At 40.7% G+C, this 19891-nt stretch overlaps 1 protein-coding gene across 3 annotated transcripts in view; it reads left to right on the top strand.

Annotated features, from left to right (window-relative positions):
• The window catches only part of usp25 (ubiquitin specific peptidase 25), a 201872-nt gene that overhangs the window by 84990 nt on the left and 96991 nt on the right, over positions 1-19891 (top strand). For all 3 annotated transcript variants that reach the window (XM_072585756.1, XM_072585755.1, XM_072585757.1), the window contains exons 7-12: positions 4288-4425; positions 5901-5977; positions 7515-7588; positions 9370-9527; positions 17971-18098; positions 18946-19041. In XM_072585756.1, the coding sequence (XP_072441857.1) occupies positions 4288-4425; positions 5901-5977; positions 7515-7588; positions 9370-9527; positions 17971-18098; positions 18946-19041 (671 nt within the window). The remainder of the gene's footprint in view (positions 1-4287; positions 4426-5900; positions 5978-7514; positions 7589-9369; positions 9528-17970; positions 18099-18945; positions 19042-19891) is intronic.

Here is a 19891-nt window from a genome sequence, read left to right as displayed (position 1 = left end):
TTCTCTCCCAACCTGCACTATAAAACCCCATGCTGGTCATTAAATGATGTATGGTGACACTGGAAAAAGCACAGCAAGTCAGGCAGCATCTGAAGAGCAAGAGAAACAATTTTCTGGGCATAACCCTTCTTCATGATGTCCTGAAGAAAGGTCCTGCCCGAGATGTTGACTCTCTTCCTCCTTGGATGCTGCCTAACCTGCTGTGCTTTTTCCAGCGCCACACTTTATCAACTGACTCTCCAGCATCTGCAGTCCTCAATTTCTGCTACTAAATGATGTAACTTACTACTTGTGGAACTTGGGATACAAGATTAACCTTTGGTGAATTTAATGTTTATTTTATGTTTGAACAATTTTCTCTTTTTCTGTACGCATCTTTATTTATATGTTTTTGTATCAGACTTGCTAATTTTTCACTCTTGAAAATTACAGTTTTCAGAGTCAGCAACAGAACACTTGCCCTTCCTGGCATTAAAGTCTCCCAAGTTAGGTGTTGGGAGCGATGCAGAATGTGAGATGTAAGGTAAAGTTCCTTACATCCTGCTTGTCGTTGGGCAGATGATTTCATTTCTGCAGTCCTCACAAAGGACTTTGTCCCAGAACTTTGCAAAAATGAAATAGAGCCACTCATGACTTAAATTCGCCTGTTCTTTACATACATTCCCATTTGACCGCCAATCTCACCAATTCTTCTAAGAAATGCCCAGGTCTCTAGTTGGCATTACCTGGTTCTTTCTTTTATCAGAAAACCACTGTGCGGAGAAGGTCTTGGAGTGCTCACAAAGTAGCAGTAAATCTAGCAGATTATTGATTCTTTGTTTTCCTGATTGGGTAAAGGATAAAAATGCTGCTCATATAACCAACCCCGAACATTCTTGCTACACCTGAGTTCAGGCTGTATCTGAAAGGCATGAGCTTCATGAAATTGGGATGATGTTCACAGGTCCACCATTGGTATTGGATTCAATTTTAAAGTTTTATATTAAGTGACCTACAATGGTAAGGGATTGGCACAACATCAAAGGGTGTAACTTGAAGTGTGATTCCTTCCTTATCCTTGATTGAAATTGGTAACGGGAATTGATGAGCCTTGTTGGAGGCTCATGTAAGCACAAGACAAAATTTTTGAAATTATTAAAGGACAATGAATCATTTTTGTTTATTTTTACCTCTATGAATACCTAGGCTTTGAATAAGCATTTTTGCAGTTGGCACTGATCCGACTTGCTGTTTGACTTTTTTTTCTCTCTCCTCCTCTGTGCTCATTAAGATTAGATTACTTGCATTAGATTAGTTACAGTGTGGAAACAGGCCCTTCGGCCCAACAAGTCCACACCGACCCGCCGAAGCGCAAATCACCCAGACCCATTCCCCTACATTTATCCCCTCACCTAACACTATGGGCAATTTAGCCTCGCCAGTTCACCTAACCTGCACATTTTTGGGTTGTGGGAGGAAACCGGAGCACCTGGAGGAAACCCACACAGACACGGGGAGAATGTGCAAACTCCACACAGAGAGTTGCCTGAGGAGGGAATTGAACCTGGGTCTCTGGCGCTGTGAGGAAGCAGTGCTAACCACTGTGCCCACTGTGCTGCCCACATTAAGGATGCAATAAATAACTCGTTGAATGGGATTCTTCCTGTACCAGGGTGTCTTCGGTTTAAGTATAGGACAGAGAAGGTTGCAGGCCAGCTGCACTCAATTGATCCAACATTTATTTCAAGTTCAGATCAGATGATGACTCTTATAGTGCCACACAATCTCTTACAATGATGAATTATCTTTGCTGTTTAATGAGAAGTGCAAAGTTTTGCCAAATTACTAGCTATTTTGGACATTTGGACAATAGAAAATGTATCGAGAAGGGCAGAAAGTTGTTATGTCTTTATAATAGAATGGAGGTATACTTAAATTTGCCAGTCTCAGTTCGATAGTGGGACAATGTTGTCAGTTTTAAAGGTTATTTTGTCCTGGGTTTTTTTTTTAAGAGACGTTATAAAGGCAGAGGTGCTGGATTAGTTAATGAAAATGGCTTAAGTAAGTAACTGAGGAGGCTTTTGGATTTTTAAAAAACTGTTGAACAATGGAAGGGAAATGGCCAGCTCTCTCAGACCAGGCTTTCTAGTTTTTTTAGCTGCAGCAGTCAGAAGCCGTTTAGGGTCTCAGAAGGGTTGGAACCTTCAATAAATGATTCCTAGCTGCCACTTTCTCTGAAATCTTTCTTGACGTTGTGTCTGAATTTACCTTTTGCCAAGGGCTGTATTTATGGGATATTACTATATTGGGACAGTTAATTAGTCATCGATACTGTTTCTATTATTCGGTTAAGCTTTCCTGTAGTAGTTCTAAATTCCTCTTTCTTTTGTTTGCATATTGACAAGAGCATTTAAATAAATTGTGTTCTGCTTAATGTTGAGTAGTTTGACCAGCTGCATCACATCTGGAACATGCACTTCACAATCTAACTTTAAAATAAGAAAATAAGGTCTAGGCTACCACCTTAAATATTTCGAGGGGGCCTGGCCTGGACTGGCCTGTAAAATTAGGAACATGGCGACCCAAGTAAAAAAGTCAATTTGATTAATGTGGCTGCAGTGTGTGCAATTTTCAAGATGCCCTGTGGCTATTCGCCAAGGGCTTCTTCAGCAACACCTTGCAAATCTGCAATCTCTACTTCTTGGAAGTGCAAAGAAATCTGTCACATGGAATCCTAGCACCTGCATGTTTTCTTCGAAGCCAAAAAACACCTAACCTGAAAATACAGCACAGTTCCTTTTGCTGCCTTGATAGTAGGTAGTGGACTAGGAGTTTATACACCAGTGTAAATTTGAATGCCTTGCTGTGTCTCACTGTAAGCTCCAGAGGAGATAGAATGAAAATTTAAAATAAATTTCAAGTGCCTCAATTTGTTTTCTCTTTTATTCTATGCAGTTAAAATTGCCATCTTAGTAAATTTGATCAAGATTCTTTATCGCTTTCCTTTTCTCAAACTCCACTATAACATTTTAATGTCACCATTGGGCACGGTTCGCCCGTAGTAACACTATTGAATCTATGTTTGCAGATACATTTATGTAATGTTGTAACTATATTAAGTTTGTTTTAATGGCATTTATGCACATATCCTACCAATTACTCAGCTGTTGCTTGGTAACTGAGAGCAGGTAACTAGCCAGGAGTTAACTGCTGTATCAAATATTGTAGTTGGTCTTTACAGTAAGCATGGTTAGACTGGAGACTCTCAAATCCTGAGAGAAATTTGGAGTGGCATGAAACTTACTCAGGCTGTGTGTGATTTTAAAAGGAATCCTTCCTGTACAAATTGTATTTGAATAAATGCAGGCATTAACTGAGGACTCATGAGAGCCACTGTGAACTGAAACTGTGGTCGATGGGTTAGGAGACATATTCATAGTGTCTTTCTGAAAATAAATGTTTATGAAGGTGTGTAAATACTGGCTCCAGTTCTATCCTTTGCCATCTGGCTTTCTGGTGCAGAATAGAGGGTACCACTTTCTACATAGAGATTAAAACAATCAGTTGTTCAAATCAAAAAATGATTTAAATTTCATTCTAGCCCCTCTTCCCTATTCTTTTGGAGGAAAATTGCTTCTTATGTCTGAAGGCTCACTGGTTTATGTCTGAAGTTACAGGCTCAGTGGTTTACATGTGAAGTTACCGGCTCACTGGTTTATGCTTTCACCCGTGCTCAGGCATGTTAGCAAGGCACAATTTGTTGCTCCTGAGAAGAGGTGCTGAGCTGCTTTTTGATCTGCTTCATTCATTGTGGTGCACTCAATGCACAGGCTTAATTTGGCAGTTTAAAGGTTTTGATCCAGCGATAGTGAAGAAGCAGCAGATACACGTCTAATTCAGGATGTGGCTTAGAGCTGGAGATGTTTGCAAGCTTCTGCAATATTTGTCCACCTTGGCAGTAGATGTTCTATGTTTCCTAGAGCCCATCAGTTTCTCAGTACCTCAGTACCAAGGGATTGGACTTCACATGGCCTCGATGCAATGACTCTTCATGCTGTTTTTAAAAATGATCATTTCAGAAAAGTATGATAGAACTCAGCATTGTTCAGAGGATGCCATCCACTTGCAAATTGATTTCCTTATCTAGATTGTGTAGTTTTCTTTATGCGGTCTCCTCTGTATTAAATGTGTGGTGGGCAGAGTGTGTCTCATATTGTGTCCCCCTTCCCCACCTCTTTGGATCGTCTTCATTAATGAACAAGCTGTTTTTGGCATTGTCTGAGTTCATTTTTCCTCCAATATTTGCAGGAGCGACGGAATCTTCCTTTTATGCGTGAATTAAGACAGCTGTTTGCTTTAATGGTTAGCTCCAAACGGAAATATGTGGATCCCTCAAGAGCTGTGGAAATATTAAAGGATACTTTCAAATCGAATGACTTGCAGCAGGTAAGATTTGGGTAGCAATGCACGAGACATTTCAAATTATTAAAATGTGCAATAAATTTATACCACATCTGCATCGTGCTGTTATAATTGATAGTTCAGTTGATCATAACAGGTTGCAACTCAGCCCTTCAGATTAGGTCCCTACAATGTTCTCCATTAAGCTCACAAACTGAGCACTGCAATTGGTCTCATTATTTACACGAGGTCAGCTTGGAGAGCCACTCCTGATTGCTTTTCACAGGCTTCTGCAAAAAATTGATCAGAGCTGAATTGACCTTTTTTTTAATAAACAACCAACACTTATGTCGTTCATGCATAGAGTTATCTCTTGGGTGAAGTCCAAAAGGAAGAGGCATTTCCAGTGGGACCAGAGCCAGCAAAGTTATATGTACCAGGAAGGAATTCTTCATTTCTCGGCAAAGGAAAATAATGATAAAAAATAAGCAAAAAAGAAATTATATATTGGGATTACTGAAAATGCTGGAGTCCACGAGAATGTAACCCTACCACACTGTTGACATTTTTTGATTTCCCATACCAACTGTAAGTGATTGTGGATAAGAGGTGCGCAATTGCTACCGCTGACCTCATTCCTTCCCCTCCCTTTGTGCATTTCTTACCCGATCTTGTGAGGAGAATGAAAGACTGATGGCAGAGCTGTTTCATTTCCTCCAAATTTTGTTTGGCTTCCAGCAGAACTTTAGATAAATCAATAGCCAAAGACTAATGTGCAATATTTGCATGCTGGCAATCCACTGGCACTCATCTAGCTTATGATTTCTTACCTGTTGAACTAAATATCAGTGTATGATGTTTGACTATGGGAAGAGATCACTTTTTCTCTACTGACTACTACAAAGCATGTGATAGGACAGTTTACCAAGAAAATTATGATTGGGCAGAGTCAATGTGGATCTATGAAGGGAAGATAATGTTTGATAAAACTTTTGCAGATGTTACTTATAGCATAAATACAAGAGCAGTAGTGGATTTGGATTTTCAGAAGTAGTGATAAGGTCCCACACAGGGAGTTAGTACACAAACTTCAAGAATATGAGATTGGGAATGTTGTACTAGGATAGATTGAGAAACAGATCACTGATGAGCAGTGACTGTGCTGGTACCAGAACGGTCAGCGTTAGGTCCACAGCTTTTCACCATAAAATTGAATTAATCATTTAGATGTGGAGATTGATTATAATATTTCCAACTTCTAGGTCCGGGTTCCTAAGCTCTGATATTCTGTCCCCTAAACAATCCATTTGTCTTCCCCCATTAAGAAGCTCCTTCAAATCAACTTTTTGACTATGCTTCTGTCACCTGCCATGATAACACCCGATTTAGTTTGGTGTCAAATTTTGTTTGGTTATGCTCCTGTGAGGCATCTTGCTAAATGAAGAAAGGTGCCTCCCAGAGATCATGCAGATGTTTGGTCTTTTACTCAGTGTTCCTTCCTTCCCTGTTCTTGTCTACAGCAAGATGTGAGTGAGTTTACACATAAGCTTTTGGATTGGTTAGAGGATGCCTTTCAAGTGAAAACTGAAGAAGAGAGGTAAGCTTGGAATAATTTTATGGGGAAGACAGCCCCAGCCTGTTCAGCATCTCCCTATAGCTCAAACCCTCCAAACCTGGCAACATCCTTGTAAACCTTTTTGGAACCCTTTCAAGTTTCACAACATCCTTCCTATAGCAGGGAGATGAGAATTGAATGCGGTATTTCAAAAGGGGGCTTTAGCAATGACCTGTACAGCCATAACATGACCTCGCAACTCCTATACTCAGTGCATTGACTAGTAAAGGCAGGCATACCAAACACTGTCTTCACTACTCAGCGCACCTGTGACTCCACTTGTAAGGAACAATGAACCTGCAATTTATCAAAGCATTGAGTTCAAGAATCACTGCAGAGACTTGAGATCAAAATTAGGCTGTGTTGAGGGAATGGTGCATTTTCTGAGGTACCATTCTTTTGATTAAACCGTAACCGGCTGACTGTCTGCTCCCTCGGGTGGAGAGTATGTATTACTTGAGGAAAAGTTATTTTTACTCTCCAACCAATGTCATTAAAATTTTGGCCCAAATCTTCCAGTCTCCACTGATGTCAAAGGGAGGCGCCTGGACAGTTTGAACATCTGATAAATAATTCCCCTACTCTTTCTGACCTCTGACTTAGGGTTGAAGACTTTGGACAGTTCAATGGTAATTAGCTGAAGAGTTATCCAAGAAATGTTAAACTGAAAAATCCTAATTAACTCCTCAGGAACCCCAGAACTGACCCACCATTCACTCACACTGTCACAACTACCCACACCAATATGACAAGCCCCTAACCTGACCCCGCTACCTCTCCTAACATGCTAACCTCTGACTACCCCTCCCAGCTTGACCCAACCCCTCTTCACCCTACCCTACTCTAAAATTATGCAATTCCCATAAGACATAAGGCCTTTCAAGTGAACATGAGGCATTGGGATCTCAATGTTTGTCTCATGTTGAGTTATAGCACATTGAATTTCCAGCGCAAGAATAGGACATTCACCCTATGGGTTCAAGTTGGTGTTCTAGTTCTATGTTATATAGTGGACCTTAGTGCACTTCTAGTAGAATGGAGGTCAGAACATAAGGTGCTGTCCAGGAACAATCTAGAAAAAAAGCAAGGCAAAAAACAAAAATATTTCTTCAAAAGCTTTACTTCACATTGTGTCCATTCATAACTTGGCAGGATTGGATGGAATGGAATGCAGAAACTGGAATGTGGGCACTGGTAATGGATCATTGGCAAAAGAATGAAGAGGAGAAATTATTTACTCAGAGAAAAATTGTTATGATTTGGAAAGTGTTCTGAGCTACCAGAAAGTACATTGGAACCAGATTCTACGGCAATTTTCAGTTGAATAAACACTCGTTGAAAAGGAGTAACTTGTAGGGCTGTGAATGAAGAGGGGGTGAAATGTAACTCATCAGGTAGCTCTATAAAAGAGCTGGGACGGGCATGGTGGGTGGAACGGTTGCGGCCTTGCTGAAGATGCTGTGCTTGCTTACCCCAGTGCTATGCTAGTATGTATAGTGAAGTGTTTCTTTCTTGCCAGGGATGGTGAAAAACCAAAGAACCCAATGGTAGAGCTCTTCTATGGACGGTTCCTGGCTGTGGGGATGCATGAAGGTAATGTACGTCAAGCCCACCTTGTGAAAAAAATTTGAAGAATGTGAATAGGAGCTAGAATGGCACAAGCCTGCTGTGCCATTCTGTAAGACCATGGGTGGACTGAGACGTCAATTCCATCTTCCACAGCATCCTCATATTTCTTAGTGTACGAAAGTATATCGATAGCCTTGAATGTATTCCGTGACTGAGCTTTCACAGCACTCTGAAGACTCCCAAGTAAAGAAATTTCTACACATCTCAGTTTTACATAGCTGACCCTTATCCTGAGCCTGGGACCTCCTAGTTCTGGACTCTCCAACCCCTCATGCTGTTGAATCCACTTGACAGTTTAAAGTGTAACAGTAAGATCATCTGTTATACTTATAATCTCCAGAGAATGTAGGTTCATTCTGTGCAAACCCTTAATAGGATAACATTTTCCTCAAAATTAACCCAGTAAATCTTACTACATATCTTCTAAGCCAATTGTACCCTTGCTTAGATAAAGAGACTAAAACTGTACATTGGACCTCTCCAGAGTCTGATATAAATACAACACTATATCCTTACTGTCTGCTCCTTTGCATTGAAACCTAATGTTTTCGTGCACCTACCTCATTGTTTTCTGTAACTTCCTTGTTAACCTGGAGATTTATTGCAAGAACATTGGCATCTCTTAGAAACCTAGCTTTTTTTCAGTCTTGCATGTTTAAATTTAAAAAAAATCTACTTGTCCATTTTGGTAAGAGGAATGGAAAACTTTATAATTCCTAAATTGCACTTCACCTTCCACAATTTTCCTACAATTTTATTGGATCTATGATTTGGAAGTGCCAGTGTTAGACTGGGGTGTACAAAGTTAAAAATCACACAGCACCAGGTGATAGTCCAACAGGTTTATTTGGAAGCACTTGCTTTCGGAACACTGCTCCTTCATCAGGTGGTTGCCCGTCTATACCTTTGAAGCCTCGTTGCATCCTTATCATGACTTATTGTCCTCCTTTTTATATACCAATATTCCATTTATCTTTGTGCCATCAAATTTGGAAGCATGACAGCCAGGCCACTCATCTGAATTATTGTTTCAGACACTTATATTTTGATTTATTTTTTTCAGCCAAGAAAGAAAGTTTAGTTGAGTCTTGTGAGACTTTGAACACTTGAGCACTGCTGTCATGAACATAACAGATTAAAATTAGATTAAAAATCCATCTCAGTTGTCTCATGAATATTTTAGGGCAAGTATTATACAGGTTACATGTGGACTAAAGATCCCGCCTCATCAGTGTCCTCATCTCCCAGAGCAGGTACAACATGTGGTTAGAAACAGAGTAAATTCCCTCTTCACTGTGCCAATCAAATATTGTCAAGTCAACTATAGAATGGGGTGAGATGCTGAGTATAATTCCCTCTACCCATCCCATCAAACATTCCCAAGCCGCGTGCAGTTCAGGTTTGATATAGAACATCCTTTTCACTTACCAATCAAGGACTTGTTGATGGGATTGAAGAATACATCTCTTTATGTGATCCTAGTTGGAAAGGCACATGAAAATCGGATTACAAAGCAGCACACGTAAATTGAGAACTGGGTAGTGTCGAAATGTTAACATTCTTGACGTTACTGCTAAGTCTGATTCTGCACTTATCTAATACCCAAACTAGGTACTTGTAATTGTGCTCCCTGGATTGTCATATGGGATGTGCGTGCGTGTGTGTGTTTGGTGCAGGGGGGGATGTTTACTGATTTCTGAGACCTAAATCTTACTCTATGAGACTAACTTCTACTTTCTCATTAGGGAAAAAGTTTGAGAATTCGGAGATGTTTGGACAGTACCCATTGCAGGTGAATGGATTTAAGGATCTTCATGAGTGCTTAGAGGCTGCAATGGTTGAAGGCGAGATTGAGTCGTTGCAGGCAGAAAACTCCACCAATTCTGCAAAGTCTGGACAAGAGGTGCGTTGTCACAGAAGGGTACTTCATTGTCCCCAAGTTAATTCATTAGCATGTTTGGTGTACAGTGCTGGGTTAATGTAAGTCATCTTTCCCTGCTATAAATATTGATGCCATGAATTACTGTAACAAAGGATTACAGTCTTCAGCTAATTGTGTTCACTCCTCATGATACTGAAAAATGGCTAGTGGGCATTAGATACTGCAAAGGCTCTGACAGCATTCCAGCAATAGTATTGAAGATGCTGCAGAACTTGCTAAGCTGCTTCAACACTGACATCTACCTGACAATGTGAAAAATTAATCAGATATGTCATGTACACAAAAGGGAAGAAATCCAAACCTGGCCCCTTTCCACGCCCTTAGTCATCAGTAAAGTAAGGAAGGTGTCATCAACAGTGCTATCAAGCAGCAGTTGCGAAGCAATAACCTGCTCACTGATGTCACCTCTGGGCACCAGTGCATCATTACAGGTTCAGTTTAAAAATGGACAAAAGAGCTGAGTTCCAGAGGTGAGGTGAGAATGATGTTCCTGACGTCAAGACTACATTTGACTGGTTATGGCATCACAGAGCAAAACTGACATCAGTGGGTATTAGGAGGAAATCTCTCCGCTCGTTGGGGCCATGACTGGCATACATAAAGATGGTTGTGGCTGTTGAAGGTCAGTCATCTCAGCTCCAGAACATCTCAGCAAGAGTTTCTCCAGGATGTGGTGTTGGCCCAGTCATAATCATTGCTTCATCAATGACTTTCCCTCCACCATAAGGTCAGAAGTGGATGTTCACAATGTTCAGCACCATTCCTGAGTCCTCAGATACTGAGGACCAAATGCCGCAAGAGCTTTTAGGATAAACTAAAAGTAGGGGTCATAATTTAAAAATAAGGGTTTGCCAATTTAAGTCAGAGATGAGAAAACACTTTTTTCTGTGAGTTGAGTTTCATTGGAATTCCCTTCCTCAAAATGCAGTAGATGCATCTTGAAATATTTTTAAGGCACAGGTAAATAGATTCTTGATTACAAAGAGGATAAAAGGTTAGCAGGAATGAACATGAATGCAGAATTGAGGTTAGCATAAGAACAACCTTGATTTTATTGAATAGTGGAGCATGCTTAAAGAGCTGAGTGGCCTATTCTTGTTCATAGGTTTGGGCTGTCAAGTGCAAGTAATACTCCTGTAATACAAGTGTCACAAATGACCATTCCGAAAAGCAAAATTCGCTATCATCGTGACCTTCAATGACATTACCATCACTGAATCCTCCACTGTCAACAAATTGGAGTATACCATTCTCCAGAAACAGAGTTGCACACTCTATGTAAAGACAAGTTGGCGATGAGGAATCCTGTACTGAATGACTCATCTCCTGATTCTCAAAGCCTGTCCACTATGTGCAAGGTACATCAGGAATGTGATGGAATACCCTTCACTTAGCTGGATGGGTGCAACTTCAACAACACTCAAGAAACTTGACACTATCAAGTACAAAGCAACCCATTTGATTGGCATTGCATCCACAAGCGTTCACTCCTCCAGATCCAACCCTCCGTATCAACAGTGTGTAGCATCTACAAGATGCATTGCAAACGTCCAACAAGGCTCCTTAGACAGCATTTCACAAACCCATGATGACTACCACTTAGAAGGGCAAGGGCAGCAGATAGATAGGAACATGACTATCTGCAAGTTACCCTTCAAGTCACCTCACCATCAAGACTTCGAATTATATCACTGTTCTCTCAGTGTTTCTGATTCTAAAGCCTGGAATTCCCTCCTCAACACCATTGCAAATATCCTAAACCAAATGGAGTGCAACGTTTCAAGAAGACTGCTCAGCACCACCTTCTCAACGGTATCTAATACTGGGCAATAATGCTGGCCCGACCTGCAACTCCCATATTGCATGAAAGAATAATAGTAAAGCTATTAAGACAAAACACAATGCTGGAAATCTTAAACGGTTAAAAAAAAAGGTAATTTTAAGGCAGTTCTTCTTTTGTTCAAAGGCACACTCTCTGTTTGTACCTGAAATGATGGGGTTACCATTTGGCAAAAAATAATGTTTCGAGGTTTTAAATACGTCACAAAGTGTTGCATTCCACTGATGATGTGAGTGACTTAATGAAGGTGACCTGACCTTAAGCTACTGCCAAGAGGTTGAACAGCTTTGAAACATTTGAAATATCTGGATTCTTAAAAGAACCATTAATTAATAGATAATGGGAGTTCTTGAAATCTATAGGAACCTTAAAACTTGTTCCACATTTCTATAAGATCATTTATGGCCTTGCAGTCTCAGATCTATTTTCATGTAAGGGGGAACAAAATTCTTACCCTAAATTGAGGAGAAATTGCAGAACTCTGCAATACAGTGGAATTGGATGTCCCCTAGCATAAGATGACAGTAAGTTAGCACAGAGGCACGGCAGGTGATTAAGAAGGCAAATGGAGCAATTATGGTTTATTGCAAGGGGAGTGGAATATCAAAGTACAGTTACACAAGATGTTGGTGAGACCACATCCAGAGTAGTGTGTATAGTTTGGATCCCCTTATTGAAGGGAGGGCAGTTCAGTGAAGGTCAATTTGACTGATATCTGGGTCGAGGGGTAATCTTAACAGGCCAAAGTTGGCCAGGTTAAAATTGTATCCATTGGACATTAGAAAATAAGGGGTGATCTTATTGAAACATACGAGATTTGAGGGGACTTGACAGGTGGATGTGAAAAGATGTTGACCTTTATGAGAGATAGGAGAACAAAACAACACTTGGTAGCAGCAGAGTATAAAATCTACAAGATGCAGTGCAGTAACTCACCAAGGCTCCTTAGTTAGTAGTTTTCAAACCCATGAGCTCCACCAGCTAGAAAGACAAAGGTAAAAGATGAATAGGAATGCCATCACCTGCAGGTTCCACTTGCATACACTTGACTGACTTGAAACGATATTGCTGTTCCATCATTGTGACTCGGTCAAATATTCTGGAACTCATACTAGTATGTCCCTATGTAGTAAAGACCAGAATGATTAAAGAAGGCAGTTCTATCGGAAGGATGTTGTGAAACTTGAAAGGATTCAGAAAAGATTTACAAGGATGTTGCCAGGGTTGGAGGATTTGAGCTATTGGAAGAAGTTGAATAGGCTGAGGCTGTTTTCTCTGGAGCATCGGAGGCTGAGGGGTGACCTTATAGAGATTTATAAAATCATGAGGGGCATGGATAGGATAAATAGGCAAGATCTTTTCCCTGGGGTAAGGGAGCCTAGAACGAGAGGGCATAGGTTTAGTGTGAGAGACGTAAGATATAAAAGGGACCTAAGGGGGCAACTTTTTCACACAGAGGGTGATGCATGTATGGAATAAGCTGCCAGAGGAAGTGGTGGAGGCTGATACAATTACAGCATTTAAAAGGTACATGGATGAGTCTATGAGTAGGAAGAGTTTGGAGGGATATGGGCCAAGTGCTGGAAAATGGGACTAGATTATGTTGGGATATCTGGTCGGCATGGACAAGTTGGACTGAAGGGTCTGTTTCCATGCTGTACATCTCTGTGACTCTAAGGCAGCTCTTCACCAGCTTCTCGAGGGCAGTTAGATTTTGTTGCCAAATGCTAGCATTGGTTAGTGATCCTCACATCCTATTTAAGACTGGGGAAGTGTTGGTTTTGAATTCAGTGGAACATTCCTCACCAGGTAGAAATGGTGCATTAAGTATTTTTAAGGCAGAAGTGGCTGTACTCTTGACTAGCACCAGTAGAAAGTTATTGGGGTTGACAGGAAAGTGGAGTTTCAGTGGAAACTACCATCTGAGCAGCCAAAACCTTATTGAGTTGTTCAAGCAACTTAATAGCCTACTCCTGTCCTAATTTGTCTGCTCATATTTTATTTCATCAAGTTATCTGCTCAGGCTGTTGGACTGCCCTGATAATTGTTTGCAGTTTGGTTCGATTGAGTACAAGGACTATGGGCCTTCAATGTTGTGAAATGCATGGCAAGGCTAGTCAGAATTTCCAAATGCAGGTGAGAGTTCAGGTGTACAATAGAATCTTACAGTACAGAAGGAGGTCATTTGGTCTATCATGTCTGTACTGGTTCCTGAAAGGACTACACACCTAATCCCATTCTCCAGCCCTATTAATTTGTTATTATCAAATATGTTCCAGGTCACTTTTGAAACCTCATTTGGAACCTCCTACTAGAGAAGGTGCAAAACTTGACCTACTCTTGGGAAATAACGCAGGGCAGGTGACTGAGATGTCAGCGGGGGAGCACTTTGGGGCCAGCGACCATAATTCTATTAGATTTAAAATAATGATGGAAAAGTATCGACCAGATCTAAAAGTTGAAGTTCTAAATTGGAGAAAGGCCAATTTTGATGGTATTAGCCAAGAACATTCAAAAGCAGATTCAGCAGATGTTTGCAAGTAAAGGGATGGCTGGAAAATGGGAAGCGCTCAGAAATGTGATAAGAGAATCCAGAGAAAGTATATCCTTGTTAGGGTGAAAGGAAAGGCTGGTAGGTGTAGGGAATGCTGGATGACTAAAGAAATTGAGGATTTGGTTAAGAAAAAGAAGGAAACATATATAAGGTATAGACAACAGAGATTGAGTGAATTCTTAGAAGAGTATAAAGAAAGTAGGAGTATATTTAAGAGGGAAATCAGAAGGGCAAAAAGGGGACATGAGATAGCTTTGGCAAATAGATTTAAGGAGAATCCAAAGAGTTTTTACAAATACATAAAGGACAAAAGGGTAACTAGGGAGAGAAGAGGGCCCCTCAAAGATCAGCAAGGCAGCCTTTGTGTGGAGTTGAAAACTGTGGTGCTGGAAAAACACAGCAGGACAGGCAGCATCCGAGGAGCAGGAGAATTGACGTTTCGGGCATAAGCTTGAAAGGGTTCAGAAAAGATTGACAAGGATGTTGCCAGAGTTGAAGGATTTGAGCTATAGGGAGAGGCTGAACATGTTGGGGCTGTTTTCCCTGGACCATCGGAGGCTGAGGGGTGACCTTATAGAGGTTTACAAAACTATGAGGGGCATGAATAGGGTAAATAGACAAAGTCTTTTCCCCGGGGTTGGGGAGTCTAGAACTAGAGGACATAGGTTTAGGGTGAGAGGGGAACGATATATAAGAGACCTGAGGGGCAACGTTTTCACACAGACGGTGGAATGAGCTGCCAGAGGAAGTGGTGGAGGCTGGTACAATTGCAACATTGAAGAGGCATTTGGATGGGTATATGAATAGGAAGGGTTTGGAGGGATATGGGCCGGGCGCTGGCAGGTGGGACTAGATTGGGTTGGGATATCTGGTCGGCATGGACGGGTTGGACCGAAGGGTCTATTTCCATGCTGTACATCTCCACGACTCTAACCACCTCCACCACACTCTGTGTATTCCAAATCCTAACAACTGCCTGAGTGAAGAAGGTTCTTCCCATTTCATTCCAGCTGTCTTGCTGATATGCCAACTAGTGGAAACAGAAAATCCGCTCTTACCCTGTCAAAATTGTTTATAATTTTGAACACTTCAGTAAGGTCATCTGTTATTCTCCTTGTAGCAAAGAAGATTAAGCTCAATTTCTCTCATCTTTCCTTTTATTGAAAATCCCTCATTCCTGGTATCGTGCTCGTAAATCTCCTTTGCACTCTCTTGGGCTTTAGCATGCTTCCTTAAATAAGGTGGCCAGAACAGAACACAATATTCCACATGTGGTTTGAGCAATGATTTGTAGAGATGTAGCATCAATTCCTTGCTTTATTCTCTATGTCTCTATTTATAAATCCAAGAATCGTATAATCTTATATTTATTTTAGCTCATAATATAGTTTCCATCAGTTTCCCTTCCAATGATGTCAAGCTAACAGGTTTCCTGGGTTATCTTTGCCTTTTTTTTAAACAATGGTGTCACATTTGTAGTGCTCCAGTCCTCGGGCTCCACAATTTACTCTCGTCCCTCTCTCAGCAATCTTGAATGCACCCTATCTGGGCCTAGTGATTACATTATCTGCCGTGCTTCTAGACTTTCTGGCACTTCTTTATAGTGCCATAAATCATAGAAACAGGACCTTCGGCCAACCATATCTATGCTGACCAACAAACACCAAACTACACTAATTCCATTTAGCTGCACTTGGTCTGTCGCCTACTATGCCTTGACATTTAAATGCTCATCCAGATGCTGCTTAAATGTTGCGAGAATATCTGTGTCCACCACCCTCAGGCAGCTTGATCCATAATTTTGTCATGCTCTGAGTGAAAATCTTTCCCTCATCTCTAAACCACTTACTCCTCACTTCAAACTTGTACCTTCTGGTCTGAGGCAAGTCTGCCATAGTGGAAAATAAAATCTACCCTGTCTACATTTCTCATAATTTTGTATACCTCAGTCAGATCCTCCCTCAGCTTCCTCTGCTCCTATCCAGTCTCTCCTCATGACTGAGACTTTTCAACCCAGGAAACATCCTAGCCAATATCCTCTGCACCCTCTCCAGTGCACTCAAGTCCTTCTGATAGTGTGGCAACCAGAACTGCACTCAGTATTCCATCTGTGGCCCAACCAATGTTTTATGAAGTTATAACAAAGCTTCCATGCTCCTATATTCTATGCCCCCGCTATTGAGGATAAACATTCTGTATGCTGCCTCAACCAACCTGTCTACATTCAGGGATCTATGGACTTGTGCACCAAGGTCCCATTGTTCCTCAGTAATCCCTAGGGACCTATCATTCATTGTTTCTATCCTTCCCTTCATAGGCCTCCCAAAATCAGGATTAAATTCCATCTGCCATTCGTCTGCCCAGTTTAACAGCTAATCAATATCAAACTGTAGCCTGAGGCCATCATCCTCAATATCATCAACTCCAATTATCGTGTCATCCGCAAACTTAATATTTATACCTTCTACACACACATCTACATTATTAATATAATGGCAAACAGCAAGGGTCCAGCACTGATCCCATTGATACATCACTGATCAGAGGCTTCCAATCACAAAATTAACCCTCCACCATTATCCTTTGCCTCTTATTTGTAAGCCAAGTTTGGATCTAGGTTGCCAATTTGCCTTGGATCTCATGGGTCCTTACCTTTTTGACAAGGCTTCCATTTGGGACCTTGGCAAAGCCCTTACAGCAGTCCATGTAAATTACATCAACTGCACAACCCTCCTCAATATAAAAGATCACCTTTTCAAAAATTTTATTAAATTAGTGAAACAGGATCTCCCTCTAAGAAATCCATCCTATCTCATTCTTTCCAAGTGTTAATTAATCCTGTTCCTCAAATTTTTTTGCACTAATTTCCCTACCACTGATGTCAGACTAACTGATCTGTAATTATCCCTACTGCCCTGCTTGAAAAAAGAAATCACATTAGCTAAAATTCCAGTCATCTGGCACTTCACCAGAAATATAACACCACCTAAAAACCCTTGAGAAGCACATTCAGCGCTGTTTGAGATAGAGCCTGTGCATCAGCTGGTTGGGCAGGCATACTAACATCAGCATCCTTGAAGCAGCTGACAAGCAGCAACATCAAGGCCATGATCATCTGAAACCAACTCCGCTGGGCTGGACAAGTGCTCAGGATGCCTGAGTCCGACTGACAAAGCAAATCGTCTTCACCCAGCTTAAAAAAAGGTACTCAAAATGAGAGAAGGACAAACGGAGTATTCCAAAGACACTCTGAAGGCTTCTCTCAAGAAATGCAACATAGTTGTCAATGCATTTCTTAAAGCAAACTATTTGCATATAACACACATTTAAAGATTTTGAAACACATGGTAAATTATAATTCTATTAATCCCAATTGCACAAAGACAAAACTCAAATGCATAAATGAATCTTTTGGATTATGAAGAGTTTTAATAGAATAATGAAGGGATAAGTATTCCATCTGTCCAAGATGTGGGTTTGGCTGCATAACATTTTCACAAAGTGAAAAATGGTTTCATGAAATTTCTTGATGCATATTGTTGCGAGAGCAGAAGATGCTATGTTACTGAAGGAAGAATTCATCGTGCAAAGGAAACATGGATAAAATGTTGGGAAGAAATTATGTATTGACGTGAGTGAAGATAGTTTGATAATAGGATTAGCCTTGAATTGCTCCACAACAACTGGATTTGTGGTTCTACACTGTTACCCAACATGAATAGAAAGTTGGCTGTTTATTGAGCAATGTTCACAGTGCAAGATTTGTCACGAGCAAACCTAATTAACAAAATATTTGCCTGGTTTATAATTTTTTAGCAATGTGCTCTTTAACTACTACAACACCAAACGGATGTGAAGTTCACAGCCACTAAGTAACATTGCACCTTTTGTGAGAGTTATGGTTCCCAGAGCTACCTTAAGCTTCCCCACCATCCCCCACCTCCCCGACCAAAGCAAAAATGATTGCGTTGTTTTTTGTTGCTAACACTATTTGTCTTCTGTTCCCACAGCATTGGTTTACTGCACTCCCACCCGTCCTAACCTTCGAACTTTCCAGATTTGAGTTTAACCAAGCTCTGGGAAGGCCTGAGAAGATCCATCACAAATTGGAATTTCCATCTGTCTTATACATGGACAGGTACAGCAGCCTTGTACTCAACTTTGAGAATGGATATCGAATAAAACAGCCTGGTATTTTTAGAAAAATCATTGTTATGAAACTGTAACAGCAGCAACATAAAATGATATACTACTTTCATGTAATTATATGATGCTGAGAGCATTATCAGATAAAATTTGACATCTTCACATACACTGTAAATCAAATGTCATCAGTCTGCGACTATTTCGCAACGCAGATTTTGGTTTGGCAATTCAATTATATATTCACCTTTGCTACATTTTACTTTACATTTTAAAAAAATTTAGTTAAAGAGCACATTGTAAACAAACTTTTCATAGGCAGCTGTGTCAGGAACCGGGGATTTGGATTTACAATCATCACCAAATTAGCTTGGGTGGATATAATTTTTGTTTTTGCACAATGAGTTATGATGACTTGGGAAAAGAACTGCAGGGGGTCCCCCACTTATGAAAGCTCATATTTATTAGCAAGATATTTTTCCATTAATTTTAAGATCAGACAGCGAGCTCTCAATCGTTCTTACAAATTGACATTTTGTATTGTGCTGCGTTGTGCTCCAACTTGCGTACAATCTGACTTAACGAGTGTACTCAGGAGTGGAACCTGCTCATAACTGGGAGGCTGCCACTCTCCAAAACGGTTTCATTCGCAACTTTCAAAAGGAGATTACATTTTTTTGTTATAAATTGCAGAGCTTTAGGGGAAGGACTGGGGCTTACTTGTTAGCTCTTTCAAAGAGCTAGCATAGGTACAATGAATCAAATGTCCTCCTCTGTCCTGTATGTCAGGGAATGAGATTATTTCCTCCTTGAATAAATGGTATATTTATTTAAAAATACAGGTACATGGACAAAAACCGAGAAATCACCAGGATCAAACGGGAAGAGATACGAAGGCTGAAAGACCACCTTACAGTATTGCAGCAACGATTGGAAAGGTATGTGAACAGGGTGGCTTGATGGGGAACAGTAGCTAGAAATGAGCAAAGAAATTAAGTAACCTGGTCAATAGCCTAAAAGGTGAACTGCAACTGTTCGGTGCTGGGATTGCAGCAAATCGTTCTACATTTGGGAGAGATGTATTTAAGGTCACACAAAGGTGGCAATATGGTGGCTCAGTGGTTAGCACCTCTGCTTCACAGCGCTAGGGACCCGGGTTCGACCAACTGTGTGGAGTTTGTACATTCTCCCCATATTTGCGTGTGTTTCCTCCTACAATCAAAAGATGTGCGGGTCAGGTGATTTGGCCATGCTAAATTGCCCATAGTATTAGGTACAATAGTCAGTGGAAATGGGTCTTGGTGGGTTACTCGTCGTAGGGTCGGTGTGGACTTGCTCGGCCGAAGGGCCTGTTTCCACACAGTAGGGAATCTAATCTCAGTAAACACAAGAAGAATGAAGGATTAGAAAGATATTTATGCAGGATTCCATGGTGTAGGGTGGCTTAATTGGACCATAAGTAGCCACCGGGGAATGAATACTCTCCTCCCGTACTCTAAGTATCATGTAATTTTATGGAGATTACTCATCATTAAACATCACAATTTTGTGCATTAATAACTGAGCTGGTGTAGACCAGAAGTCTATAGATCTGAGTTGCTGTATGTTGATTTAGTTAATTGCAATGTGTGTCTTTCAATTTGCTTGAACACCCATTGGCCAAGTTGTGGGTAACTGGCCAAGGTTCTGGTTTCTGAGTCATATCCAGTAATTGTTCTTGGAAAGTGATATTGGGTAAGAACAGTGATGCCTCTTTCTTACTGTCAAGTAGTTACTCATTGTCCAAGT

The sequence above is a fragment of the Chiloscyllium punctatum genome, chromosome 15 (genome assembly GCF_047496795.1).
Source record: "Chiloscyllium punctatum isolate Juve2018m chromosome 15, sChiPun1.3, whole genome shotgun sequence".
Classification (NCBI taxonomy): domain Eukaryota; kingdom Metazoa; phylum Chordata; class Chondrichthyes; order Orectolobiformes; family Hemiscylliidae; genus Chiloscyllium; species Chiloscyllium punctatum.
This window is presented reverse-complemented; position numbering and strand designations above follow the sequence as displayed.